Source organism: Poecile atricapillus, chromosome 27 (assembly GCF_030490865.1).
Source record: "Poecile atricapillus isolate bPoeAtr1 chromosome 27, bPoeAtr1.hap1, whole genome shotgun sequence".
NCBI lineage: Eukaryota > Metazoa > Chordata > Aves > Passeriformes > Paridae > Poecile > Poecile atricapillus.
Genome location: NC_081275.1, coordinates 3696286 through 3723587, shown reverse-complemented (window position 1 = coordinate 3723587; position 27302 = coordinate 3696286). Strand labels below are relative to the sequence as shown.

The 27302-nt window shown below is 52.3% G+C and overlaps 2 protein-coding genes across 2 annotated transcripts; both read right to left on the bottom strand.

Moving 5' to 3' along the window:
* Positions 1-1098: 1098 nt before the first annotated feature.
* Positions 1099-6025, bottom strand: LOC131588709 (ubiquitin carboxyl-terminal hydrolase 42-like). The gene is made up of 12 exons (XM_058857634.1): positions 6001-6025; positions 5225-5425; positions 4729-4800; positions 4511-4634; positions 4297-4364; positions 4068-4138; positions 3427-3509; positions 3067-3178; positions 2548-2688; positions 2227-2327; positions 1707-1845; positions 1099-1401 (listed from the first exon to the last, which is right to left on the bottom strand). The coding sequence occupies exons 1-12, from the start codon at positions 6023-6025 to the stop codon at positions 1099-1101; spliced, it is 1440 nt and encodes a 479-aa protein (XP_058713617.1).
* Positions 6026-11636: 5611 nt separating this feature from the next.
* On the bottom strand, positions 11637-16563 carry LOC131588708 (ubiquitin carboxyl-terminal hydrolase 17-like protein 6). The gene is made up of 12 exons (XM_058857633.1): positions 16539-16563; positions 15763-15963; positions 15267-15338; positions 15049-15172; positions 14835-14902; positions 14606-14676; positions 13965-14047; positions 13605-13716; positions 13086-13226; positions 12765-12865; positions 12245-12383; positions 11637-11939 (listed from the first exon to the last, which is right to left on the bottom strand). Exons 1-12 carry the CDS (start codon positions 16561-16563, stop codon positions 11637-11639), a joined length of 1440 nt encoding a protein of 479 aa, XP_058713616.1.
* Positions 16564-27302: the final 10739 nt, after the last annotated feature.

Below are 27302 nucleotides of genomic sequence, written 5' to 3'. Positions count from 1 at the left end.
TCCTCTTCCTCACTGAACGGTGGTGAAACACACAAACCGGCAGCAGAAATCATAGCCCAGCTGTGGGCAGCTTCTCTGCTCCCTCAGCCTCAGTCAGAATTGCTCCCGAGCAGCCCTGAACACATGAGCCTGTTTGAAGCTGGTGTTGGAGGGCCCTGAAGTGACGCTGTACTGCACCGGAGCTCCGGCTGGCTCTACGGTGGTCTTTGCACTCCGGCTCAGATGAACGCCAGGAGTGGGGAATCACTGGGGAGTAGGCTTTTCCCTCAGTGACCCCTCCAGAGTCTTGGGCTACTCCAAGCTCTGTGGTGCACGGCGTCAGGTGTGCAGACAAGAAAGCAGAGGAGTCTCTCTTGGATTGTAGTTCCCAGCAATGGTTTTATTAGGTCGGGGAAACGAGGCGTCCACACTCCAAGGGATCCAGGTCCAAGAGAGCCCTGAGCATTGCTGTGCAAAGAGTTAAGTATGGACCGACCTCCAGGGGAGGGTACCAACTGTAGACCAATGGGGAATCTTGAGAGGAGGAGTAAGGGGAAAGGATCACACCTTCCGGACTAATAGGGATTCACAGAGGGAGGGAGCAAGATACAGTAACCAGTGGGGCCTGGAGGTATAATTGATTGATACAGAAGGCTCTGGAAGAAGGGGTGGGGTTTACAATGATGGATAGGGGGTAGGGGCAGGGCTAAGGTGATTGACAGGGAACATTCAGGTAAAATAGGAGGGGTTTACATAACTGACAACTGGGGCCTAACCAATACAATCAACAGGGGGGAAGAAGAACGTCCTAACAAGCTTCAACAAATCCTTAACCAAACTAAATAAATGAACTACAGCCCTAAAGCTGCACGGTCCACTGGGGCTTTGTCACATCCAGGAGGATTTGGTCTCCTCCTCTTGCTCAGAGAGCGAGGATGGTCTGTGCACTGCACAGACCAGCCATGGAGATCACAGCCCTGCTCTGGGGATCTTCTCTGCTCTCCACCGTGATTAGATTTCCTCTTGACCAGCCTTAAGCATGAGAGCCTGCTTCAAGCTGCTGCAGGAGGGCCCTCGAACTGCACTGTCAACAGGAGGTGTGGTCACAACAGGGAGAATTTATTTTCTGCTGTGGAGGTCGTAGCCGCTCCACACGGAACTGCTTGTCTCTTTCTGCCTCAGCAGGGTTTCCTCCCAAGCATCCCCAGGTCCACACGCCGACTCCAAGCTCCTGTTGCAAGGCCCTGAAGGTGCATCATCCACATGCTGATCATGGCCACAACTTGGAGGGCCCGTGTTCCTCCCTGTGGCGTCATCACAGTCTGTGGTGTCCAAAAAACAGTTGTAACCTTCCTTGCCCCACAGTGGGGATCCGCTCTGCGCCTCCTCCTGGCCAGGATCTTCCACACTCAGTACCATGTCCTGGAAAGAGAGCTGTGCACAGTTCCTGCCCTTCTCTCCTGAAAGGGCCAGAGTCAGTGAAGGGGAAGCCACTGAAGCTCTGGGAGGGCACATTTCACAGCCTCCCAAAGGCCCTTCTGGAGGGCTGCCAAGGCCAAAGGGCCAAAGGCACACAAATGGCATGGATGCAGGTGGCATGCTTTGAGAGGAAGCAGCATTGTGGCTGTGAAGAATGCTGCAGGGTGCCAGGGGAAAAGGGAGAAATGCTTAGATCCTACAAAGAAATCCACAGCTCCTGTGGTGCCCTGACCCTCCTCCCCAGTTACCTTTGTCCTGTCAGGCAAAACCTGTGGGACTACAGAAGCCACCTGCTTGCGGCTGGCTGCCCACTGACTGAGGATGGATGGTGCATATGATGGTGCCAGCGAGGAAGAAGCCTTTTGTCCAAGCCTCAGATCTGAGCATCTGGAGAAAAAAAGAGTGATCTCACTTTAGGGCTGTTGTTGCAGCCTCCTCTGGGCTTCAGTCATTTTCTTGGAGAGGTTTCTATGACAGAGAGACTTAGCCAAGGTCACAAATGAAACGGTCAACCAGAGTATTCCCACCCGGCCTGCTCCTGTCCCAGCAAAATCTCATCCTTCTACCTTCTACAGCCTCCATTCCATAAATTCACACACTTGTTTGCCTTGGAAGGGACCTTAAAGCTCCTTTTGTTCCACTCCCGCTCATGGCCAGGAATACCTTACAATAGACCAGGATCCTCCAAGCCCCATCCAACCTGGCCTTGAACTCTTCCAGGGATGGGGCACCCACAGCTTCTTTGGGCAGCCTGTTCCATTGTCTCACCTGGCATAAAACAGCAGGTAGGCTTGCTGCCCGAGAGCTGTGTCAATGCTACGAAGCTCCACACACTCATCATCCATCTGGTACCACAGCCCGTTGCTGGCCTGTGAAAAATAAAGGCAAGGATCTCTGCATGGCTTCTCACCAAAAACACGGGCAGAAAACTACCTAACAAAGAGTGTGCCAAAAGAAATCCAGTGCAGCCCCTAAGGAGACCTTCTGGCCCAAAACCTTGGCTGTCGGTAATACCCACAGGAAAGTTCCTCTTCCCCAGCACGCCTTCTCCTCGTTGGGAAGGAAGGAGGGAAGGAAGTTGCTGTTTACCTTGGTGTAGCAGAAATAGTGTCCTTCATGGCAGCTGTCGCCACTGTGCACCAGGACAGCATACAGGGAGTAATAGAGGGGCTCTCCATCGGCCTCGGACATGTACGGGCGGAGATCCAGGTACTCGGGGTACTCCACAGCCTACAGAGACACCAGGAGGGCTCAGAGGTGACCCTGACCTGGGACAGAGAATAGCCTGCCACATCCAGGGGCCAGAGGTGTGGAAATACATCTTTGGGGCTCATGAGCAGCTGCTTTCTCGTAAAGCAAGGTGTAATGCCTTGGGTGGCAGGAAACTGCTCTTGGCCAAAGCAGCGCTGTGGGAGAAGAGCGCTGGCCTGTCTTCCCAAGGGAATTCATTTCTCCCAAGGAGAGAACACAACGAACCCAACTACATACCACTACCTGTACCTACAGACAACTACTACCCAACAACTAACATCACTAACGAGTGGCTTGTGACAAGCTCTAGGAAATCTACTCTAGGAAAAGAAAGCTGCACACCAGTTGTGTACACACCTTGTTCATCTTCCCGCCGGTCAAACAGTCAAACCGTTTCAGACACACCGTCAGAACCTTGGGTGCACAGTGGATTGTGAACCTCTTGGAGGCAGCAACCTTCTCCTTACACCTTGAAAGCAAGCACAGACACAGCCCAGTGCTGAAATGCACCCAATCTTTGCCCAAGCTGGCCAGGCAACCTCTCCTGTCTCACACAGCTTTTGTTATTCTAAGGCTCTTCACTGCCATATTTGCAAAAAAGCTGCATCTCATCTGTGTGCAGTAAACCTGCACAAGAAGATGACTTCTCTTCAATGACATGCAGCCCCCTCCAACAGGATCCCGTCTTACTCTGCATGTTCTTAGTAATCATCTCACTTGTTGCATTTAAAGCAGTTTTCACCATCCAGCTGCTCAGGTGTCACAAACTCTTCCAGAGCTGCAGTGAGGGACGAGGCTGCCTGGAGGAGTGAGAAATGTGCACGCTGAGCTGCAGGAAATGCCCTCACCAAAGCATTTCCCAGAAGCTGACCAGAAAAGCCCTGTAGCTGATGCTGAACAGACCCACCATGAACCTATCCAGAAGGAGGCAGAAAGAGAGTGCGACGCTGAACACCTCCCCGTCTCCCAGCAGCTCCTGGAGCTGTCAAGAGCTCCGTCCCTGTGCCCCCGCTCAGTTCAACTAATGACAGTGTGCAGGGGCATCAGTGGTGCAAACAACAATTCAACCCATCAGCCTGGGAGCCAGACAGGTGTTACAGGAGGACAGGCAAAGAGAAGAAGGATAACGATGTATCAAGGGTGCAGAGAGGATAATTGCTGTTTGTCCAGCTTAAAAACAGCACCTGCAGAGAGCCCAGTGCCACAGCCTCTGCAGGGGGACACTATCCAGTGCCCTTCCCACCCACCACCAAGACCTCTTGTGTTCACAGGCTATATTTTTAAGACAAATGTGTTGACTCTGGGAAGCTGCTGCAGGGCCTTGGGATGTCTTGAAGCACAACCGCAAAGCCTCTTACATTGATATCCAAAGGAACATCCAGGAAGGCCTCGTAGGAGTCAGAAACGGCTTTGCAGCTGAAGCAGGTGACTGGAAGGGAAAATCCAAATGCTCAGCAATGGCAAGCTGACTGGCATTGCCCATTTACACATTGCACCTGTCCCACCAGTCCCAGGACCAAGTGTCGAGCTCAGGCAGACAGAAGGGCACGGGCAATGTCAAGGAGAGTAACAGCTGTGGAAACGTACCTCTGGATCTCAGAAAGCCCCCAAATATTTGATGGATGATGGTAGTGGATTCAGAAGAGAGGTCCAAGCTGGAAACAAGTGATAAGACACAGGGTTATCTCCTCCAAGTGTTTTGCTTGGCCTGAAAGCCCAGGGTTTAGGTTTCCCTTGATGGTGGCACATCAAGCAGTCCAAAGGGCTCCGAGCTTTGTGAGGGTGATTGCCTTGTGCTTACTCGCTGCTTGCGCTCAGACAAGCTCTCTGCATGGCATTGACTGTACAGCACAAGAAGTCATGGGCATCTTCCTGCATACCCAGCTGAAAATGTTCTCCTATGCCTAAGAAAGAAGAAGTTTGTCCTTGTCCCATACACAAAGGGAAGAAAACCTGTCAAAAGCACCTGCCATGACTTACGTCCAAAAACCTTGAGGACAGCCCAAGGCACGATGGCACGGACAGGGGAATGCAAGACCTTGTTAACGTGTGCTTCCATGGTGCACATCATGCAGAAACCTTGCTGCTGACCTGAACAGAGACACAGGGAAAGTCTTTAGGTTAGCCAAATATCCACAGCAGTGGGATCCTCCTCCTCCTCCTCCTCTTTCACTCCAGCACAATACTCCACTCCTCCCAACAACCCAACGATCCCAGGACATTTTAGTGTGCGGAAAATGTTCTTAAGAGGGATGCTGGACCAACAGATTTCTGTGCAATAAGCCAGGAGGCTTTAACTTGCCGCAATAAAGACTTGCATCTAGAAAAAGGTGCCTTCATGAAGGGTAAGACAGCTGGCAAGGGCAAGTGGCTTCTATAGAGGCTTGAGTGTTCAAAGAACATCAACTCATGGGGCTGACAAAGGGCTGCTGTTCTCCTAAATCTAATTCCAAGTTCTGGGAATCTTTGGTATTTGATGAACACATATTCAGGAGAGGTTCCCAAAAGCACTCACAGGCCTTGCTGTGCTCTCGGGACAGCAGGTAGTTGGCCAGTGGCGGGGTGTAGGTCAAACACTGCAGGACAGCGTTGAGGAAGCACGTGTTGCCCACATTGAACAGCCCCGCTCCAGCACTCTGCTGCTGCTGCCAGACCATGTAAATCTTCTCCGGTGGAAACAGGATCCTTTCTGGGGGAGCTATTCCCTCAGCAATGACTGCAGAGAAATTCCATTTGAAAAGAGACGAGGTAGAGAAGCAGATTTAAACTTGGAGTTTTCTACACAAGCAGCCAGGATAACCAGCTCAAACCTTCAACTCCGTGTCAGGGGAAGCCTAGAGCTGCCATTGAAATTTACTGGGTTGGAAAAGTCTCTTCCCCTGCTTGCTTTGCCAAGAGTCTAACAGACCCCAGCTCTGATTTCTGGGCCTCCAGGTATCTTCCTTTCTCACCAGAGCTGGAGACTGCATTTACCAAGTCAAGTTTTCCCTGGTCGTAACTAATTGTAACTTGTTGAAAAAAGGCAAGTACTGAAAAAAAAGGGTAACTCAAGGATGTCAGCCCTCTCTATAAACAATCCTGTTTCAAAGTCTTGTGCACACTGAGAAAGGAGAGACAAAAGGTGCTTTCCTGTCACTAAACATAAACACCTGGGTCAGTCTGCCTGCTCTCAGGAAACATCCCAGAGTTCACTCTGGGTTCTGAGCACATCATTCTGGGATCTGACCACCAGTCATGTCACTTGTCTGGGGATTCACAAGGTCCAAACCTGACCGTGAAGCTGTTACTCACAGAAATCGTTCCCTCTTGTGGCCATTGCGTCTCTCAGGAACAGAGGGCAAAGCTCTGGAAGACCAAGGACATATCAGGACATTCTCCAGAAAGAGACCAGTGTCAATCCCATCACATGATTGCAAAGAAATTACCCTAGCTCACCAAAAGTATAAAAACTCCAAATAAATCAAACCTAGAGAACAGCATTTGCCATCAACAGTTTCAGTGCTGCTTGTACCAGCTGCTGAACTGCAGGCTCCCATCTTTGTGACCAGTGACAGAGCCCCAGTTCACAGGAGTGTCAAAGGTCCTTCTGAAGTGCTCCAGTGCATGGTACCTTCTCTGAAGAGGCCCTGCTGCTCCTGCTGCTGCTGCTGCTGTCACTGCATCAGCAGCAGAGCTCTCTGGCTTTCCCACCTCTTCCACAGGAGTGACCGGCTTTCAGCCGCTAACTTAACTACTGCCTTTGTTGCTCTCCTTTTTCCGTCTCACTTCCCCTCCTGTGGCAGCCAGCGTGGGCTTTCTGCCACTCTGGGCTGAGCCCAGCCCCTCAGACTACAGTCACTACTTACCTACTTATTACACACTTACTACAGACTACTTAGGTATCCCAGGCTATAGTAAAGGAAAGGGAATCAGCCAGTAAGAATTCTGGCCTAGCCTGTATCTGGGCAGCCTACAACCGTGTAAGAGCTCAGCCTTCAATTAGGAAGGCCTAAACCAGCCTAGACTTTATCCCACACCTCCTTCCTCTAGGAGCTATCCCAAGCATCAAATCATCCTTACCTCTGAGAGGATGAAAGCTGAAGAGGACACTATACAACACTGTCTAACTACTTGTCTAACTACCTGTCTAACTACTTGTCTAACTACTTGCCTAACTACTTGCCTAACTACTTGTCTAAATACTTGTCTAAATACTTGTCTAAAAGACAAGCACAAAAGAGCAGCAAAGGAAGCAGCTGACTGATCCTGAAGACCAGCTCCTTCACTCTCCTGCGCTCAGCCCACCGAGCATTGGGTAGGTGAGTTCACTGTCACTGGAGAGGTGCCACATGCTCTGCCCCTCTGTGACATGGGGGCCACACAGGGATGTGTCCCCTTGACGTCACAGAACCACATGGCTCCTGGCCACAGGAACCCACATGGCTCCTCGCACAGGTGGAAGTCGCTGGAACTCCCCCTGTGCTGCTGATGATGAGGGGTTCACTGCCTGCAGAGCTGCCACTCCTTCCCCAAAGCACAGAGCCCAGTGAGTACAGGCCTGCCCACAGCTGTCACAAGCCTGCTCACACTTCTGTCTGCCACACAGGCTGCTGAGGAATTCTGTTGCACTCCTCCCAGGCACAGTCCTGTGCCTCTGAGACTCATGTGGCAAAGCACACAAGCTCTCACAGGGTCATTTCCAGTGAATTTTATCTGCCCTCAACATACACCCACAGGCTGACCCTGGACTGGTACCACCAGAGAGACCCTCTAAAGGCTGCGCTGGGTGAACCTCGGCTGCCAGGCCCCCACACAGCTGCTGCCTCTCTTGGGCAACTTTTTAGCAGCTTCACATTTACTTCTTCCTCCAGCCTGGCTTAGGCTAGGTTTGAGCAGACAAAGCTTTAGCCAGATTGCCACTCAAGATTGCTGGAGGCAGTTTTGTTCCTGCTGCACCTGACCCACGTGGTTTGGGGCCATGCTCTGGAAGCCTGCAGTTCTGAGCAGCCTCTGAGCAGTCAGGCACTTGATGCTCCTCATGCTCCAAGGTTGCAGCTGGTTGCTATTCACCCCTGATGCCTTAGGATTTTAGCTTCTCTATTTTTTGTGTATTTGTAATCCTGCGATTCTTCAGTGTATAACTCTAAACTCCATATACAATGTCAGCTGATGCTTTCCCATTTTGGTCAGACAAAACAATTCCTCTCTAGGCCTGCGAATCAAGGAAACCTCACTGCCTCAGGCCCTGAGAGAGGGAAACTAAAGTGAGTTGGGGAGAACAAACTGGAGAAAAATTACTTCATTACCTGAAGCTGTAAATGGAAGATTAACCAGTTTTGGGTGTAGCCCCTGTGGGGGCTTTGTCTGCCTGAAATGTACCTGAAGGCCCTTCAATAAACAGAACTGCTTTGTATTCCCTTGATTTTGTCTGGCCTCTGTTTTCACATAGTCCCAAAAGGCATCACCCCTATTTGAACTGCCTGCTTTGGCCCCTGCCCAGCCTGGGCCAGCAAGTTTCACCAAGTTCTATCACAAGGCAGTGACACACTGCAACAGCAAAGATGGATTTTTGGAGATCAGGGCCCACCAAACACTCTCCCCTGCTGGGGAGAGCCTGAGGCACAGGCAGGAGGGACCAGAACCACCAAGGCAGCACTGGAATAATTTATTTCATTTGCATTGATGTTAATTTAGGAATTATGCTTTCAGCCTCACTTCCAACTAGGCAACAGTTGCCCTTTTTCCCTGCAAGTCCTACGGCAGCCTCAGATGAGGATCCAAAAACCTGTGTGGGCAATGTCACTTCAGCTGTGACACAGCTGTGCCCGCCGGCGCTGCAAGGTGGGGCTCCTGTGGGAACAGCTCCAGCTCCTGCATGGCCCCGAGCCCTCTTGCCCGGAACACCTCTCGCCACAGGGAACAAGTCCGAGATTTACAAACCTCTACACAACAGCGTACAGGGCCCCTCAAGAGGCCCGCCTGCCCCCTGAGGGGAACCCGCCCAGGCTGGCACCGCGGCCCTTCAGCCCCCTGAGGGGAACCCGCCCAGGCTGGCACCAGGGGTCCCTTCTGCCCCCTCAGGGAGACATGGCCAGGATGACACCGAGGCCCTTCAGCCCTTTCAGGGGAACCGCAGAAGCACCGGGCTCTTTTGGGGAACTGGGGCTCTTTTCGGGGCTCTTTTGGGGAACTGGGGCTCTTTTTGGGGCTCTTTTGAGAGCTCAGCTGGAGCCTTGCTCAGAGGCACTGTGAGAGGCCCAGCAGCACGGAGCCTGTGTGGGGAATGTAACTTCAGCTGTGACAAAGCTGTGCCCGCCGGCGCTGCAAGGTGGGGCTCCTGTGGGAACTGCTCCAGCTCCTGCATGGCCCCGAGCCCTCTTGCCCGGAACACCTCTCGCCACAGGGAACAAGTCTGAGATTTACAAACCTCTACACAACAGCGTACAGGGCCCCTCAAGAGGCCCGCCTGCCCCCTGAGGGGAACCTGCCCAGGCTGGCACCACGGCCCTTCAGCCCCCTGAGGGGAACCTGCGAGGGCTGGCACCGCGGCCCTTCAGCCCCCTGAGGGGAACCCGCCCAGGCTGGCACCGCGGCCCTTCAGCCCCCTGAGGGGAACCTGCGAGGGCTGGCACCAGGGACTCCTTCTGTCCCCTCAGGGAGACATGGCCAGGCTGACACCAGGTGTGAGAGGCCCAGCAGCACGGAGCCAGCCTGGCCGGTGCAGGGGGGCACGGAGCAGGACACAGAATCTGTCACAGACAGGAGCCACTGGCCACAACAGCAAATGAGGGAGTCTTCCTCTCCCTGCAGGTCAGAGGGAGCACTGGATGTGCTCAGCAGCGTTCCATGCCACTGGAAGGTGGAGGTGGAGATTGGAACAGCCTGGGAAGGGACTGGCTGCAGCAGGGGAAGGCTGGACACTGCAGTGCTCAGTGTGACATGGAGCTGTGGCAGGCCTGCTCAATGCAGGTCAGAGGCTCTGGCCCCTCTGCTTGGAAGCTCAGGTCACCTCAGGGGCTGGAGCCCAGCTGGAGTCAGGAGAGGCTGTGCTCAGCAGTGCTTCTGGAATTGAGAATCTCTCCTTGGTTCCCTTGTGGTTCACATGCCGCTTCCCAAGCAGCACGGAGAAAGCCACCTCTGCATTTAGTGTACTTTCTTTAATACTAAAAACAGGAGACCCTCCTTGCTCAAGCCATTCCTGGTGAGGAGTAAACAGGACACGGCTGCAGCAGCTCAATCCCTGCCCAGGCACAGTGTTCTGCTCCAGCTGGCACAGCTCCCTGAGCACCCCCTGACTCACAGCCCATGGCTTCAGACTGTAAAAGCCCTGTCCTGCTCTTTAACAGGACACACTTCTAACATTCCCCTTCTCAGAGTGTGGTGGGAGATTCCTCCCTTCACTGGGGACACCCAGCGAGGTTCCACCTTGAGACTGAGAAAAAGAGACTTATTCAGGGTCCTGGGCAAGGACGAGCAGTATCAGTCTCCAGATTTATTTTCCTAGCTTTAATATAATTATTTCAATATGGCTTCCAAATACTGGGCTGTATAAGTAGCAATAATTACCTACACTGTGGATTAAAGAATAAATAATAATGGAGGAAGAAAGAATTATTCAGCCTTCCAGTCTAGCCTAATTAAAGCCTTTTGGTCTAGTCAGTAGTATTAGCATCCATTAGAATAAATTGTTCCCTCATTTTTGGGAAGGGGTGTAGAAAACAAGGACACCTTTGCTAAAAAACGCAGTGCTAATTTTCCATTCTGCTTCAGCCAGCGCCACAATCTGCCACCAGCACTCCTAGAGTGCTCCGAGTGCTTCCCTGACGTGCGTCTCTGGGGCACACAAACCCTCCTTTTCCTCACTGAACGGTGGTGAAACACACAAACCGGCAGTAGAAATCATAGCCCAGCTGTGGGCAGCTTCTCTGCTCCCTCAGCCTCAGTCAGAATTGCTCCCGAGCAGCCCTGAACACACGAGCCTGTTTGAAGCTGGTGTTGGAGGGCCCTGAAGTGACGCTGTACTGCACCGGAGCTCCGGCTGGCTCTACGGTGGTCTTTGCACTCCGGCTCAGATGAACGCCAGGAGTGGGGAATCACTGGGGAGTAGGCTTTTCCCTCAGTGACCCCTCCAGAGTCTTGGGCTACTCCAGGCTCTGTGGTGCACGGCGTCAGGTGTGCAGACAAGAAAGCAGAGGAGTCTCTCTTGGATTGTAGTTCCCAGCAATGGTTTTATTAGGTCGGGGAAACGAGGCGTCCACACTCCAAGGGATCCAGGTCCAAGAGAGCCCTGAGCATTGCTGTGCAAGGAGTTAAGTATGGACCGACCTCCAGGGGAGGGTACCAACTGTAGACCAATGGGGAATCTTGAGAGGAGGAGTAAGGGGAAAGGATCACACCTTCCATACTAATAGGGATTCACAGAGGGAGGGAGCAAGATACAGTAACCAGTGGGGCCTGGAGGTATAATTGATTGATACAGAAGGCTCTGGAAGAAGGGGTGGGGTTTACAATGATGGATAGGGGGTAGGGGCAGGGCTAAGGTGATTGACAGGGAACATTCAGGTAAAATAGGAGGGGTTTACATAACTGACAACTGGGGCCTAACCAATACAATCAACAGGGGGGAAGAAGAACGTCCTAACAAGCTTCAACAAATCCTTAACCAAACTAAATAAATGAACTACAACCCTAAAGCTGCACGGTCCACTGGGGCTTTGTCACATCCGGGAGGATTTGGTCTCCTCCTCTTGCTCAGAGAGCGAGGATGGTCTGTGCACTGCACAGACCAGCCATGGAGGTCACAGCCCTGCTCTGGGGATCTTCTCTGCTCTCCACCGTGGTTGGATTTCCTCTTGACCAGCCTTAAGCATGAGAGCCTGCTTCAAGCTGCTGCAGGAGGGCCCTCGAACTGCACTGTCAACAGGAGGTGTGGTCACAACAGGGAGAATTTATTTTCTGCTGTGGAGGTCGTAGCCGCTCCACACGGAACTGCTTGTCTCTTTCTGCCTCAGCAGGGTTTCCTCCCAAGCATCCCCAGGTCCACACGCCGACTCCAAGCTCCTGTTGGAAGGCCCTGAAGGTGCATCATCCACATGCTGATCATGGCCAAAACATGGAGGGCCCGTGTTCCTCCCTGTGGCGTCATCACAGCCTGTGGTGTCCATAACATAGCTGCAGGCTTCCTTGCCCCACAGTGGGGATCCGCTCTGCGCCTCCTCCTGGCCAGGATCTTCCACACTCAGCACCATGTCCTGGAAAGAGAGCTGTGCACAGTTCCTGCCCTTCTCTCCTGAAAGGGCCAGAGTCAGTGAAGAGGAAGCCACTGAAGCTCTGGGAGGGCACATTTCACAGCCTCCCAAAGGCCCTTCTGGAGGGCTGCCAAGGCCAAAGGGCCAAAGGCACACAAATGGCATGGATGCAGGTGGCATGCTTTGAGAGGAAGCAGCATTGTGGCTGTGAAGAATGCTGCAGGGTGCCAGGGGAAAAGGGAGAAATGCTTAGATCCTACAAAGAAATCCACAGCTCCTGTGGTGCCCTGACCCTCCTCCCCAGTTACCTTTGTCCTGTCAGGCAAAACCTGTGGGACTACAGAAGCCACCGGCTTGCTGCTGGCTGCCCACTGACTGAGGATGGATGGGGCATATGATGGTGCCAGCGAGGAAGAAGCCTTTTGTCCAAGCCTCAGATCAGAGCATCTGGAGAAAAAAAGAGTGATCTCACTTTAGGGCTGTTGTTGCAGCCTCCTCTGGGCTTCAGTCATTTTCTTGGAGAGGTTTCTATGACAGAGAGACTTAGCCAAGGTCACAAATGAAAAGGTCAACCAGAGTATTCCCACCCGGCCTGCTCCTGTCCCAGCAAAATCTCATCCTTCTACCTTCTACAGCCTCCATTCCATAAATTCACACACTTGTTTGCCTTGGAAGGGACCTTAAAGCGCCTTTTGTTCCACTCCCTCTCATGGCCAGGAATACCTTACAATAGACCAGGATCCTCCAAGCCCCATCCAACCTGGCCTTGAACTCTTCCAGGGATGGGGCACCCACAGCTTCTTTGGGCAGCCTGTTCCATTGTCTCACCTGGCATAAAACAGCAGGTAGGCTTGCTGCCCGAGAGCTGTGTCAATGCTACGAAGCTCCACACACTCATCATCCATCTGGTACCACAGCCCGTTGCTGGCCTGTGAAAAATAAAGGCAAGGATCTCTGCATGGCTTCTCACCAAAAACACGGGCAGAAAACTACCTAACAAAGAGTGTGCCAAAAGAAATCCAGTGCAGCCCCTAAGGAGACCTTCTGGCCCAAAACCTTGGCTGTCAGTAATACCCACAGGAAAGTTCCTCTTCCCCAGCACGCCTTCTCCTCGTTGGGAAGGAAGGAGGGAAGGAAGTTGCTGTTTACCTTGGTGTAGCAGAAATAGTGTCCTTCATGGCAGCTGTCGCCACTGTGCACCAGGACAGCATACAGGGAGTAATAGAGGGGCTCTCCATCGGCCTCGGACATGTACGGGCGGAGATCCAGGTACTCGGGGTACTCCACAGCCTACAGAGACACCAGGAGGGCTCAGAGGTGACCCTGACCTGGGACAGAGAATAGCCTGCCACATCCAGGGGCCAGAGGTGTGGAAATACATCTTTGGGGCTCATGAGCAGCTGCTTTCTCGTAAAGCAAGGTGTAATGCCTTGGGTGGCAGGAAACTGCTCTTGGCCAAAGCAGCGCTGTGGGAGAAGAGCGCTGGCCTGTCTTCCCAAGGGAATTCATTTCTCCCATGGAGAGAACACAACGAACCCAACTACATACCACTACCTGTACCTACAGACAACTACTACCCAACAACTAACATCACTAACGAGTGGCTTGTGACAAGCTCTAGGAAATCTACTCTAGGAAAAGAAAGCTGCACACCAGTTGTGTACACACCTTGTTCATCTTCCCGCCGGTCAAACAGTCAAACCGTTTCAGACACACCGTCAGAACCTTGGGTGCACAGTGGATTGTGAACCTCTTGGAGGCAGCAACCTTCTCCTTACACCTTGAAAGCAAGCACAGACACAGCCCAGTGCTGAAATGCACCCAATCTTTGCCCAAGCTGGCCAGGCAACCTCTCCTGTCTCACACAGCTTTTGTTATTCTAAGGCTCTTCACTGCCATATTTGCAAAAAAGCTGCATCTCATCTGTGTGCAGTAAACCTGCACAAGAAGATGACTTCTCTTCAATGACATGCAGCCCCCTCCAACAGGATCCCGTCTTACTCTGCATGTTCTTAGTAATCATCTCACTTGTTGCATTTAAAGCAGTTTTCACCATCCAGCTGCTCAGGTGTCACAAACTCTTCCAGAGCTGCAGTGAGGGACGAGGCTGCCTGTAAGAGTGAGAAATGTGCACGCTGAGCTGCAGGAAATGCCCTCACCAAAGCATTTCCCAGAAGCTGACCAGAAAAGCCCTGTAGCTGATGCTGAACAGACCCACCATGAACCTATCCAGAAGGAGGCAGAAAGAGAGTGCGACGCTGAACACCTCCCCGTCTCCCAGCAGCTCCTGGAGCTGTCAAGAGCTCCGTCCCTGTGCCCCCGCTCAGTTCAACTAATGACAGTGTGCAGGGGCATCAGTGGTGCAAACAACAATTCAACCCATCAGCCTGGGAGCCAGACAGGTGTTACAGGAGGACAGGCAAAGAGAAGAAGGATGACGATGTATCAAGGGTGCAGAGAGGATAACTGCTGTTTGTCCAGCTTAAAAACAGCACCTGCAGAGAGCCCAGTGCCACAGCCTCTGCAGGGGGACACTATCCAGTGCCCTTCCCACCCACCACCAAGACCTCTTGGGTTCACAGGCTATATTTTTAAGACAAATGTGTTGACTCTGGGAAGCTGCTACAGGGCCTTGGGATGTCTTGAAGCACAACCGCAAAGCCTCTTACATTGATATCCAAAGGAACATCCAGGAAGGCCTCGTAGGAGTCAGAAACGGCTTTGCAGCTGAAGCAGGTGACTGGAAGGGAAAATCCAAATGCTCAGCAATGGCAAGCTGACTGGCATTGCCCATTTACACATTGCACCTGTCCCACCAGTCCCAGGACCAAGTGTCGAGCTCAGGCAGACAGAAGGGCACGGGCAATGTCAAGGAGAGTAACAGCTGTGGAAACGTACCTCTGGATCTCAGAAAGCCCCCAAATATTTGATGGATGATGGTAGTGGATTCAGAAGAGAGGTCCAAGCTGGAAACAAGTGATAAGACACAGGGTTATCTCCTCCAAGTGTTTTGCTTGGCCTGAAAGCCCAGGGTTTAGGTTTCCCTTGATGGTGGCACATCAAGCAGTCCAAAGGGCTCCGAGCTTTGTGAGGGTGATTGCCTTGTGCTTACTCGCTGCTTGCGCTCAGACAAGCTCTCTGCATGGCATTGACTGTACAGCACAAGAAGTCATGGGCATCTTCCTGCATACCCAGCTGAAAATGTTCTCCTATGCCTAAGAAAGAAGAAGTTTGTCCTTGTCCCATACACAAAGGGAAGAAAACCTGTCAAAAGCACCTGCCATGACTTACGTCCAAAAACCTTGAGGACAGCCCAAGGCACGATGGCACGGACAGGGGAATGCAAGACCTTGTTAACGTGTGCTTCCATGGTGCACATCATGCAGAAACCTTGCTGCTGACCTGAACAGAGACACAGGGAAAGTCTTTAGGTTAGCCAAATATCCACAGCAGTGGGATCCTCCTCCTCCTCCTCCTCTTTCACTCCAGCACAATACTCCACTCCTCCCAATGACCCAACGATCCCAGGACATTTTAGTGTGCGGAAAATGTTCTTAAGAGGGATGCTGGACCAACAGATTTCTGTGCAATAAGCCAGGAGGCTTTAACTTGCCGCAATAAAGACTTGCATCTAGAAAAAGGTGCCTTCATGAAGGGTAAGACAGCTGGCAAGGGCAAGTGGCTTCTATAGAGGCTTGAGTGTTCAAAGAACATCAACTCATGGGGCTGACAAAGGGCTGCTGTTCTCCTAAATCTAATTCCAAGTTCTGGGAATCTTTGGTATTTGATGAACACATATTCAGGAGAGGTTCCCAAAAGCACTCACAGGCCTTGCTGTGCTCTCGGGACAGCAGGTAGTTGGCCAGTGGCGGGGTGTAGGTCAAACACTGCAGGACAGCGTTGAGGAAGCACGTGTTGCCCACATTGAACAGCCCCGCTCCAGCACTCTGCTGCTGCTGCCAGACCATGTAAATCTTCTCCGGTGGAAACAGGATCCTTTCTGGGGGAGCTATTCCCTCAGCAATGACTGCAGAGAAATTCCATTTGAAAAGAGACGAGGTAGAGAAGCAGATTTAAACTTGGAGTTTTCTACACAAGCAGCCAGGATAACCAGCTCAAACCTTCAACTCCGTGTCAGGGGAAGCCTAGAGCTGCCATTGAAATTTACTGGGTTGGAAAAGTCTCTTCCCCTGCTTGCTTTGCCAAGAGTCTAACAGACCCCAGCTCTGATTTCTGGGCCTCCAGGTATCTTCCTTTCTCACCAGAGCTGGAGACTGCATTTACCAAGTCAAGTTTTCCCTGGTCGTAACTAATTGTAACTTGTTGAAAAAAGGCAAGTACTGAAAAAAAAGGGTAACTCAAGGATGTCAGCCCTCTCTATAAACAATCCTGTTTCAAAGTCTTGTGCACACTGAGAAAGGAGAGACAAAAGGTGCTTTCCTGTCACTAAACATAAACACCTGGGTCAGTCTGCCTGCTCTCAGGAAACATCCCAGAGTTCACTCTGGGTTCTGAGCACATCATTCTGGGATCTGACCACCAGTCATGTCACTTGTCTGGGGATTCACAAGGTCCAAACCTGACCGTGAAGCTGTTACTCACAGAAATCGTTCCCTCTTGTGGCCATTGCGTCTCTCAGGAACAGAGGGCAAAGCTCTGGAAGACCAAGGACATATCAGGACATTCTCCAGAAAGAGACCAGTGTCAATCCCATCACATGATTGCAAAGAAATTACCCTAGCTCACCAAAAGTATAAAAACTCCAAATAAATCAAACCTAGAGAACAGCATTTGCCATCAACAGTTTCAGTGCTGCTTGTACCAGCTGCTGAACTGCAGGCTCCCATCTTTGTGACCAGTGACAGAGCCCCAGTTCACAGGAGTGTCAAAGGTCCTTCTGAAGTGCTCCAGTGCATGGTACCTTCTCTGAAGAGGCCCTGCTGCTCCTGCTGCTGCTGCTGCTGTCACTGCATCAGCAGCAGAGCTCTCTGGCTTTCCCACCTCTTCCACAGGAGTGACCGGCTTTCAGCCGCTAACTTAACTACTGCCTTTGTTGCTCTCCTTTTTCCGTCTCACTTCCCCTCCTGTGGCAGCCAGCGTGGGCTTTCTGCCACTCTGGGCTGAGCCCAGCCCCTCAGACTACAGTCACTACTTACCTACTTATTACACACTTACTACAGACTACTTAGGTATCCCAGGCTATAGTAAAGGAAAGGGAATCAGCCAGTAAGAATTCTGGCCTAGCCTGTATCTGGGCAGCCTACAACCGTGTAAGAGCTCAGCCTTCAATTAGGAAGGCCTAAACCAGCCTAGACTTTATCCCACACCTCCTTCCTCTAGGAGCTATCCCAAGCATCAAATCATCCTTACCTCTGAGAGGATGAAAGCTGAAGAGGACACTATACAACACTGTCTAACTACTTGTCTAACTACCTGTCTAACTACTTGTCTAACTACTTGCCTAACTACTTGCCTAACTACTTGTCTAAATACTTGTCTAAATACTTGTCTAAAAGACAAGCACAAAAGAGCAGCAAAGGAAGCAGCTGACTGATCCTGAAGACCAGCTCCTTCACTCTCCTGCGCTCAGCCCACCGAGCATTGGGTAGGTGAGTTCACTGTCACTGGAGAGGTGCCACATGCTCTGCCCCTCTGTGACATGGGGGCCACACAGGGATGTGTCCCCTTGACGTCACAGAACCACATGGCTCCTGGCCACAGGAACCCACATGGCTCCTCGCACAGGTGGAAGTCGCTGGAACTCCCCCTGTGCTGCTGATGATGAGGGGTTCACTGCCTGCAGAGCTGCCACTCCTTCCCCAAAGCACAGAGCCCAGTGAGTACAGGCCTGCCCACAGCTGTCACAAGCCTGCTCACACTTCTGTCTGCCACACAGGCTGCTGAGGAATTCTGTTGCACTCCTCCCAGGCACAGTCCTGTGCCTCTGAGACTCATGTGGCAAAGCACACAAGCTCTCACAGGGTCATTTCCAGTGAATTTTATCTGCCCTCAACATACACCCACAGGCTGACCCTGGACTGGTACCACCAGAGAGACCCTCTAAAGGCTGCGCTGGGTGAACCTCGGCTGCCAGGCCCCCACACAGCTGCTGCCTCTCTTGGGCAACTTTTTAGCAGCTTCACATTTACTTCTTCCTCCAGCCTGGCTTAGGCTAGGTTTGAGCAGACAAAGCTTTAGCCAGATTGCCACTCAAGATTGCTGGAGGCAGTTTTGTTCCTGCTGCACCTGACCCACGTGGTTTGGGGCCATGCTCTGGAAGCCTGCAGTTCTGAGCAGCCTCTGAGCAGTCAGGCACTTGATGCTCCTCATGCTCCAAGGTTGCAGCTGGTTGCTATTCACCCCTGATGCCTTAGGATTTTAGCTTCTCTATTTTTTGTGTATTTGTAATCCTGCGATTCTTCAGTGTATAACTCTAAACTCCATATACAATGTCAGCTGATGCTTTCCCATTTTGGTCAGACAAAACAATTCCTCTCTAGGCCTGCGAATCAAGGAAACCTCACTGCCTCAGGCCCTGAGAGAGGGAAACTAAAGTGAGTTGGGGAGAACAAACTGGAGAAAAATTACTTCATTACCTGAAGCTGTAAATGGAAGATTAACCAGTTTTGGGTGTAGCCCCTGTGGGGGCTTTGTCTGCCTGAAATGTACCTGAAGGCCCTTCAATAAACAGAACTGCTTTGTATTCCCTTGATTTTGTCTGGCCTCTGTTTTCACATAGTCCCAAAAGGCATCACCCCTATTTGAACTGCCTGCTTTGGCCCCTGCCCAGCCTGGGCCAGCAAGTTTCACCAAGTTCTATCACAAGGCAGTGACACACTGCAACAGCAAAGATGGATTTTTGGAGATCAGGGCCCACCAAACACTCTCCCCTGCTGGGGAGAGCCTGAGGCACAGGCAGGAGGGACCAGAACCACCAAGGCAGCACTGGAATAATTTATTTCATTTGCATTGATGTTAATTTAGGAATTATGCTTTCAGCCTCACTTCCAACTAGGCAACAGTTGCCCTTTTTCCCTGCAAGTCCTACGGCAGCCTCAGATGAGGATCCAAAAACCTGTGTGGGCAATGTCACTTCAGCTGTGACACAGCTGTGCCCGCCGGCGCTGCAAGGTGGGGCTCCTGTGGGAACAGCTCCAGCTCCTGCATGGCCCCGAGCCCTCTTGCCCGGAACACCTCTCGCCACAGGGAACAAGTCCGAGATTTACAAACCTCTACACAACAGCGTACAGGGCCCCTCAAGAGGCCCGCCTGCCCCCTGAGGGGAACCCGCCCAGGCTGGCACCGCGGCCCTTCAGCCCCCTGAGGGGAACCCGCCCAGGCTGGCACCAGGGGTCCCTTCTGCCCCCTCAGGGAGACATGGCCAGGATGACACCGAGGCCCTTCAGCCCTTTCAGGGGAACCGCAGAAGCACCGGGCTCTTTTGGGGAACTGGGGCTCTTTTCGGGGCTCTTTTGGGGAACTGGGGCTCTTTTTGGGGCTCTTTTGAGAGCTCAGCTGGAGCCTTGCTCAGAGGCACTGTGAGAGGCCCAGCAGCACGGAGCCTGTGTGGGGAATGTAACTTCAGCTGTGACAAAGCTGTGCCCGCCGGCGCTGCAAGGTGGGGCTCCTGTGGGAACTGCTCCAGCTCCTGCATGGCCCCGAGCCCTCTTGCCCGGAACACCTCTCGCCACAGGGAACAAGTCTGAGATTTACAAACCTCTACACAACAGCGTACAGGGCCCCTCAAGAGGCCCGCCTGCCCCCTGAGGGGAACCTGCCCAGGCTGGCACCACGGCCCTTCAGCCCCCTGAGGGGAACCTGCGAGGGCTGGCACCGCGGCCCTTCAGCCCCCTGAGGGGAACCCGCCCAGGCTGGCACCGCGGCCCTTCAGCCCCCTGAGGGGAACCTGCGAGGGCTGGCACCAGGGACTCCTTCTGTCCCCTCAGGGAGACATGGCCAGGCTGACACCAGGTGTGAGAGGCCCAGCAGCACGGAGCCAGCCTGGCCGGTGCAGGGGGGCACGGAGCAGGACACAGAATCTGTCACAGACAGGAGCCACTGGCCACAACAGCAAATGAGGGAGTCTTCCTCTCCCTGCAGGTCAGAGGGAGCACTGGATGTGATCAGCAGCGTTCCATGCCACTGGAAGGTGGAGGTGGAGATTGGAACAGCCTGGGAAGGGACTGGCTGCAGCAGGGGAAGGCTGGACACTGCAGTGCTCAGTGTGACATGGAGCTGTGGCAGGCCTGCTCAATGCAGGTCAGAGGCTCTGGCCCCTCTGCTTGGAAGCTCAGGTCACCTCAGGGGCTGGAGCCCAGCTGGAGTCAGGAGAGGCTGTGCTCAGCAGTGCTTCTGGAATTGAGAATCTCTCCTTGGTTCCCTTGTGGTTCACATGCCGCTTCCCAAGCAGCACGGAGAAAGCCACCTCTGCATTTAGTGTACTTTCTTTAATACTAAAAACAGGAGACCCTCCTTGCTCAAGCCATTCCTGGTGAGGAGTAAACAGGACACGGCTGCAGCAGCTCAATCCCTGCCCAGGCACAGTGTTCTGCTCCAGCTGGCACAGCTCCCTGAGCACCCCCTGACTCACAGCCCATGGCTTCAGACTGTAAAAGCCCTGTCCTGCTCTTTAACAGGACACACTTCTAACATTCCCCTTCTCAGAGTGTGGTGGGAGATTCCTCCCTTCACTGGGGACACCCAGCGAGGTTCCACCTTGAGACTGAGAAAAAGAGACTTATTCAGGGTCCTGGGCAAGGACGAGCAGTATCAGTCTCCAGATTTATTTTCCTAGCTTTAATATAATTATTTCAATATGGCTTCCAAATACTGGGCTGTATAAGTAGCAATAATTACCTACACTGTGGATTAAAGAATAAATAATAATGGAGGAAGAAAGAATTATTCAGCCTTCCAGTCTAGCCTAATTAAAGCCTTTTGGTCTAGTCAGTAGTATTAGCATCCATTAGAATAAATTGTTCCCTCATTTTTGGGAAGGGGTGTAGAAAACAAGGACACCTTTGCTAAAAAACGCAGTGCTAATTTTCCATTCTGCTTCAGCCAGCGCCACAATCTGCCACCAGCACTCCTAGAGTGCTCCGAGTGCTTCCCTGACGTGCGTCTCTGGGGCACACAAACCCTCCTTTTCCTCACTGAACGGTGGTGAAACACACAAACCGGCAGTAGAAATCATAGCCCAGCTGTGGGCAGCTTCTCTGCTCCCTCAGCCTCAGTCAGAATTGCTCCCGAGCAGCCCTGAACACACGAGCCTGTTTGAAGCTGGTGTTGGAGGGCCCTGAAGTGACGCTGTACTGCACCGGAGCTCCGGCTGGCTCTACGGTGGTCTTTGCACTCCGGCTCAGATGAACGCCAGGAGTGGGGAATCACTGGGGAGTAGGCTTTTCCCTCAGTGACCCCTCCAGAGTCTTGGGCTACTCCAGGCTCTGTGGTGCACGGCGTCAGGTGTGCAGACAAGAAAGCAGAGGAGTCTCTCTTGGATTGTAGTTCCCAGCAATGGTTTTATTAGGTCGGGGAAACGAGGCGTCCACACTCCAAGGGATCCAGGTCCAAGAGAGCCCTGAGCATTGCTGTGCAAGGAGTTAAGTATGGACCGACCTCCAGGGGAGGGTACCAACTGTAGACCAATGGGGAATCTTGAGAGGAGGAGTAAGGGGAAAGGATCACACCTTCCATACTAATAGGGATTCACAGAGGGAGGGAGCAAGATACAGTAACCAGTGGGGCCTGGAGGTATAATTGATTGATACAGAAGGCTCTGGAAGAAGGGGTGGGGTTTACAATGATGGATAGGGGGTAGGGGCAGGGCTAAGGTGATTGACAGGGAACATTCAGGTAAAATAGGAGGGGTTTACATAACTGACAACTGGGGCCTAACCAATACAATCAAGAGGGGGGAAGAAGAACGTCCTAACAAGCTTCAACAAATCCTTAACCAAACTAAATAAATGAACTACAACCCTAAAGCTGCACGGTCCACTGGGGCTTTGTCACATCCGGGAGGATTTGGTCTCCTCCTCTTGCTCAGAGAGCGAGGATGGTCTGTGCACTGCACAGACCAGCCATGGAGGTCACAGCCCTGCTCTGGGGATCTTCTCTGCTCTCCACCGTGGTTGGATTTCCTCTTGACCAGCCTTAAGCATGAGAGCCTGCTTCAAGCTGCTGCAGGAGGGCCCTCGAACTGCACTGTCAACAGGAGGTGTGGTCACAACAGGGAGAATTTATTTTCTGCTGTGGAGGTCGTAGCCGCTCCACACGGAACTGCTTGTCTCTTTCTGCCTCAGCAGGGTTTCCTCCCAAGCATCCCCAGGTCCACACGCCGACTCCAAGCTCCTGTTGGAAGGCCCTGAAGGTGCATCATCCACATGCTGATCATGGCCAAAACATGGAGGGCCCGTGTTCCTCCCTGTGGCGTCATCACAGCCTGTGGTGTCCATAACATAGCTGCAGGCTTCCTTGCCCCACAGTGGGGATCCGCTCTGCGCCTCCTCCTGGCCAGGATCTTCCACACTCAGCACCATGTCCTGGAAAGAGAGCTGTGCACAGTTCCTGCCCTTCTCTCCTGAAAGGGCCAGAGTCAGTGAAGAGGAAGCCACTGAAGCTCTGGGAGGGCACATTTCACAGCCTCCCAAAGGCCCTTCTGGAGGGCTGCCAAGGCCAAAGGGCCAAAGGCACACAAATGGCATGGATGCAGGTGGCATGCTTTGAGAGGAAGCAGCATTGTGGCTGTGAAGAATGCTGCAGGGTGCCAGGGGAAAAGGGAGAAATGCTTACATCCTACAAAGAAATCCACAGCTCCTGTGGTGCCCTGACCCTCCTCCCCAGTTACCTTTGTCCTGTCAGGCAAAACCTGTGGGACTACAGAAGCCACCGGCTTGCTGCTGGCTGCCCACTGACTGAGGATGGATGGGGCATATGATGGTGCCAGCGAGGAAGAAGCCTTTTGTCCAAGCCTCAGATCAGAGCATCTGGAGAAAAAAAGAGTGATCTCACTTTAGGGCTGTTGTTGCAGCCTCCTCTGGGCTTCAGTCATTTTCTTGGAGAGGTTTCTATGACAGAGAGACTTAGCCAAGGTCACAAATGAAAAGGTCAACCAGAGTATTCCCACCCGGCCTGCTCCTGTCCCAGCAAAATCTCATCCTTCTACCTTCTACAGCCTCCATTCCATAAATTCACACACTTGTTTGCCTTGGAAGGGACCTTAAAGCGCCTTTTGTTCCACTCCCTCTCATGGCCAGGAATACCTTACAATAGACCAGGATCCTCCAAGCCCCATCCAACCTGGCCTTGAACTCTTCCAGGGATGGGGCACCCACAGCTTCTTTGGGCAGCCTGTTCCATTGTCTCACCTGGCATAAAACAGCAGGTAGGCTTGCTGCCCGAGAGCTGTGTCAATGCTACGAAGCTCCACACACTCATCATCCATCTGGTACCACAGCCCGTTGCTGGCCTGTGAAAAATAAAGGCAAGGATCTCTGCATGGCTTCTCACCAAAAACACGGGCAGAAAACTACCTAACAAAGAGTGTGCCAAAAGAAATCCAGTGCAGCCCCTAAGGAGACCTTCTGGCCCAAAACCTTGGCTGTCAGTAATACCCACAGGAAAGTTCCTCTTCCCCAGCACGCCTTCTCCTCGTTGGGAAGGAAGGAGGGAAGGAAGTTGCTGTTTACCTTGGTGTAGCAGAAATAGTGTCCTTCATGGCAGCTGTCGCCACTGTGCACCAGGACAGCATACAGGGAGTAATAGAGGGGCTCTCCATCGGCCTCGGACATGTACGGGCGGAGATCCAGGTACTCGGGGTACTCCACAGCCTACAGAGACACCAGGAGGGCTCAGAGGTGACCCTGACCTGGGACAGAGAATAGCCTGCCACATCCAGGGGCCAGAGGTGTGGAAATACATCTTTGGGGCTCATGAGCAGCTGCTTTCTCGTAAAGCAAGGTGTAATGCCTTGGGTGGCAGGAAACTGCTCTTGGCCAAAGCAGCGCTGTGGGAGAAGAGCGCTGGCCTGTCTTCCCAAGGGAATTCATTTCTCCCAAGGAGAGAACACAACGAACCCAACTACATACCACTACCTGTACCTACAGACAACTACTACCCAACAACTAACATCACTAACGAGTGGCTTGTGACAAGCTCTAGGAAATCTACTCTAGGAAAAGAAAGCTGCACACCAGTTGTGTACACACCTTGTTCATCTTCCCGCCGGTCAAACAGTCAAACCGTTTCAGACACACCGTCAGAACCTTGGGTGCACAGTGGATTGTGAACCTCTTGGAGGCAGCAACCTTCTCCTTACACCTTGAAAGCAAGCACAGACACAGCCCAGTGCTGAAATGCACCCAATCTTTGCCCAAGCTGGCCAGGCAACCTCTCCTGTCTCACACAGCTTTTGTTATTCTAAGGCTCTTCACTGCCATATTTGCAAAAAAGCTGCATCTCATCTGTGTGCAGTAAACCTGCACAAGAAGATGACTTCTCTTCAATGACATGCAGCCCCCTCCAACAGGATCCCGTCTTACTCTGCATGTTCTTAGTAATCATCTCACTTGTTGCATTTAAAGCAGTTTTCACCATCCAGCTGCTCAGGTGTCACAAACTCTTCCAGAGCTGCAGTGAGGGACAAGGCTGCCTGTAAGAGTGAGAAATGTGCACGCTGAGCTGCAGGAAATGCCCTCACCAAAGCATTTCCCAGAAGCTGACCAGAAAAGCCCTGTAGCTGATGCTGAAGAGACCCACCATGAACCTATCCAGAAGGAGGCAGAAAGAGAGTGCGACGCTGAACACCTCCCCGTCTCCCAGCAGCTCCTGGAGCTGTCAAGAGCTCCGTCCCTGTGCCCCCGCTCAGTTCAACTAATGACAGTGTGCAGGGGCATCAGTGGTGCAAACAACAATTCAACCCATCAGCCTGGGAGCCAGGCAGGTCTTACAGGAGGGCAGGCAAAGAGAAGAAGGATGACGATGTATCAAGGGTGCAGAGAGGATAATTGCTGTTTGTCCAGCTTAAAAACAGCACCTGCAGAGAGCCCAGTGCCACAGCCTCTGCAGGAGGACACTATCCAGTGCCCTTCCCACCCACCACCAAGACCTCTTGTGTTCACAGGCTATATTTTTAAGACAAATGTGTTGACTCTGGGAAGCTGCTGCACGGCCTTGGGATGTCTTGAAGCACAACCGCAAAGCCTCTTACATTGATATCCAAAGGAACATCCAAGAAGGCCTCGTAGGAGTCAGAAACGGCTTTGCAGCTGAAGCAGGTGACTGGAAGGGAAAATCCAAATGCTCAGCAATGGCAAGCTGACTGGCATTGCCCATTTACACATTGCACCTGTCCCACCAGTCCCAGGACCAAGTGTCGAGCACAGGCAGACAGAAGGGCACGGGCAATGTCAAGGAGAGTAACAGCTGTGGAAACGTGCCTCTGGATCTCAGAAAGCCCCCAAATATTTGATGGATGATGGTAGTGGATTCAGAAGAGAGGTCCAAGCTGGAAACAAGTGATAAGACACAGGGTTATCTCCTCCAAGTGATTTGCTTAGCCTGAAAGCCCAGGGTTTAGGTTTCCCTTGATGGTGGCACATCAAGCAGTCCAAAGGGCTCCGAGCTTTGTGAGGGTGATTGCCTTGTGCTTACTCGCTGCTTGCGCTCAGACAAGCTCTCTGCATGGCATTGACTGTACAGCACAAGAAGTCATGGGCATCTTCCTGCATACCCAGCTGAAAATGTTCTCCTATGCCTAAGAAAGAAGAAGTTTGTCCTTGTCCCATACACAAAGGGAAGAAAACCTGTCAAAAGCACCTGCCATGACTTACGTCCAAAAACCTTGAGGACAGCCCAAGGCACGATGGCACGGACAGGGGAACGCAAGACCTTGTTAACGTGTGCTTCCATGGTGCACATCATGCAGAAACCTTGCTGCTGACCTGAACAGAGACACAGGGAAAGTCTTTAGGTTAGCCAAATATCCACAGCAGTGGGATCCTCCTCCTCTTTCACTCCAGCACAATACTCCACTCCTCCCAATGACCCAACGATCCCAGGACATTTTAGTGTGCGGAAAATATTCTTAAGAGGGATGCTGGACCAAGAGATTTCTGTGCAATAAGCCAGGAGGCTTTAACTTGCCGGAATAAAGACTTGCAGCTAGAAAGAGGTGTCTTCATGAAGGGTAAGACAGCTGGCAAGGGCAAGTGGCTTCTATAGAGGCTTGAGTGTTCAAAGAACATCAACTCATGGGGCTGACAAAGGGCTGCTGTTCTCCTAAGCCTAACTCCAGGTTCTGGGAATCTTTGGTATTTGATGAACACATATTCAGGAGGGGTTCCCAAAAGCACTCACAGGCCTTGCTGTGCTCTCGGGACAGCAGGTAGTTGGCCAGTGGCGGGGTGTAGGTCAAACACTGCAGGACAGTTGAGGAAGGTTGAGGAAGAATGTGTTGCCCACATTGAACAGCCCTGCTCCAGCACTCTGCTGCTGCTGCCAGACCATGTAAATCTTCTCTGGTGGAAACAGGATCCTTTCTGGGGGAGCTATTCCCTCAGCAATGACTGCAGAGAAATTCCATTCGAAAAGAGACGAGGTACTGCTTGTACCAGCTGCTGAACTGCAGGTTCCCATCTTTGTGATCAGTCACAGAGCCCCAGTTCACAAGAGCTTCAAAGGTCCTTCTGAAGTGCCCCAGTGCATGGTACCTTCTCTGAACAGGCCCTGCTGTACCTGCTGCTGCTGCTGTCACAGCATCAGCAGCAGAGCTCTCTGGCTTTCCCACCTCTTCTACAGGAATGACCAGCGTTCAGCCACTAACTTAACTTCTGCCTTTGCTGGTCTCCTTTCTCTGTGCTTACTTCCTCTTGGGAATTAGTAAGCCTTTTAGACTAGACTAATTAAAACTTTCTAGACTAGTCGTTGGCATCATCAGGCATTACACTAAATTGTTCCCTCATCTTTGGGAATGGGTGTAGAAAACATGGACAGCTCTACTAAAAAATGCAGCGCTAATTTCCCATTCTGCTTCAGCCAGCGCCACAATCTGCCCGCAGCAATCCTAGAGTGCCTCGAGTGCTTCCCTGACGTGCGTCTCTGGAGCACACAAACCCTCCTCTTCCTCAGTGAACGGTGGTGGGCTGAGAAACGCACGAACCGGCGGCCGACATCATAGCCCAGCTGTGGGCAGCTTCTCTGCTCCCTCAGCCTCAGTTGGAATTGCTCCCGAGCTGCCCTGAGCACACAAGCCTGCTGGAAGCTGGTGTTGGAGGGCCCAGAAGCTGCATTATCCAGCAGGGCTTTGTCACATCCTGGAGGATTTGTTCTCCTCCTCTTGCTCAGAGAGGGCTGCTGGTCTGTGCACTG

Bases quoted from the DNA above. Each gene is read 5' to 3' on its own strand.
- LOC131588709 (XM_058857634.1), bottom strand. From the start codon at position 6,025: ATGGCCACAAGAGGGAACGATTTCT. The intron at 4,365-4,510 runs GTAAGCACAAGG...ACTTGTTTCCAG, and splicing joins TGTCTGAGCGCAAGCAGCGA to CTTGGACCTCTCTTCTGAAT. The intron at 3,510-4,067 runs GTAAGAGGCTTT...TCACTCCTCCAG, and splicing joins ATGTTCCTTTGGATATCAAT to GCAGCCTCGTCCCTCACTGC.
- LOC131588708 (XM_058857633.1), bottom strand. From the start codon at position 16,563: ATGGCCACAAGAGGGAACGATTTCT. The intron at 15,339-15,762 runs GTGAGTGCTTTT...GTCTCTGTTCAG, and splicing joins CCGAGAGCACAGCAAGGCCT to GTCAGCAGCAAGGTTTCTGC. The intron at 13,227-13,604 runs GTGTGTACACAA...GTGTCTCTGTAG, and splicing joins CCGGCGGGAAGATGAACAAG to GCTGTGGAGTACCCCGAGTA.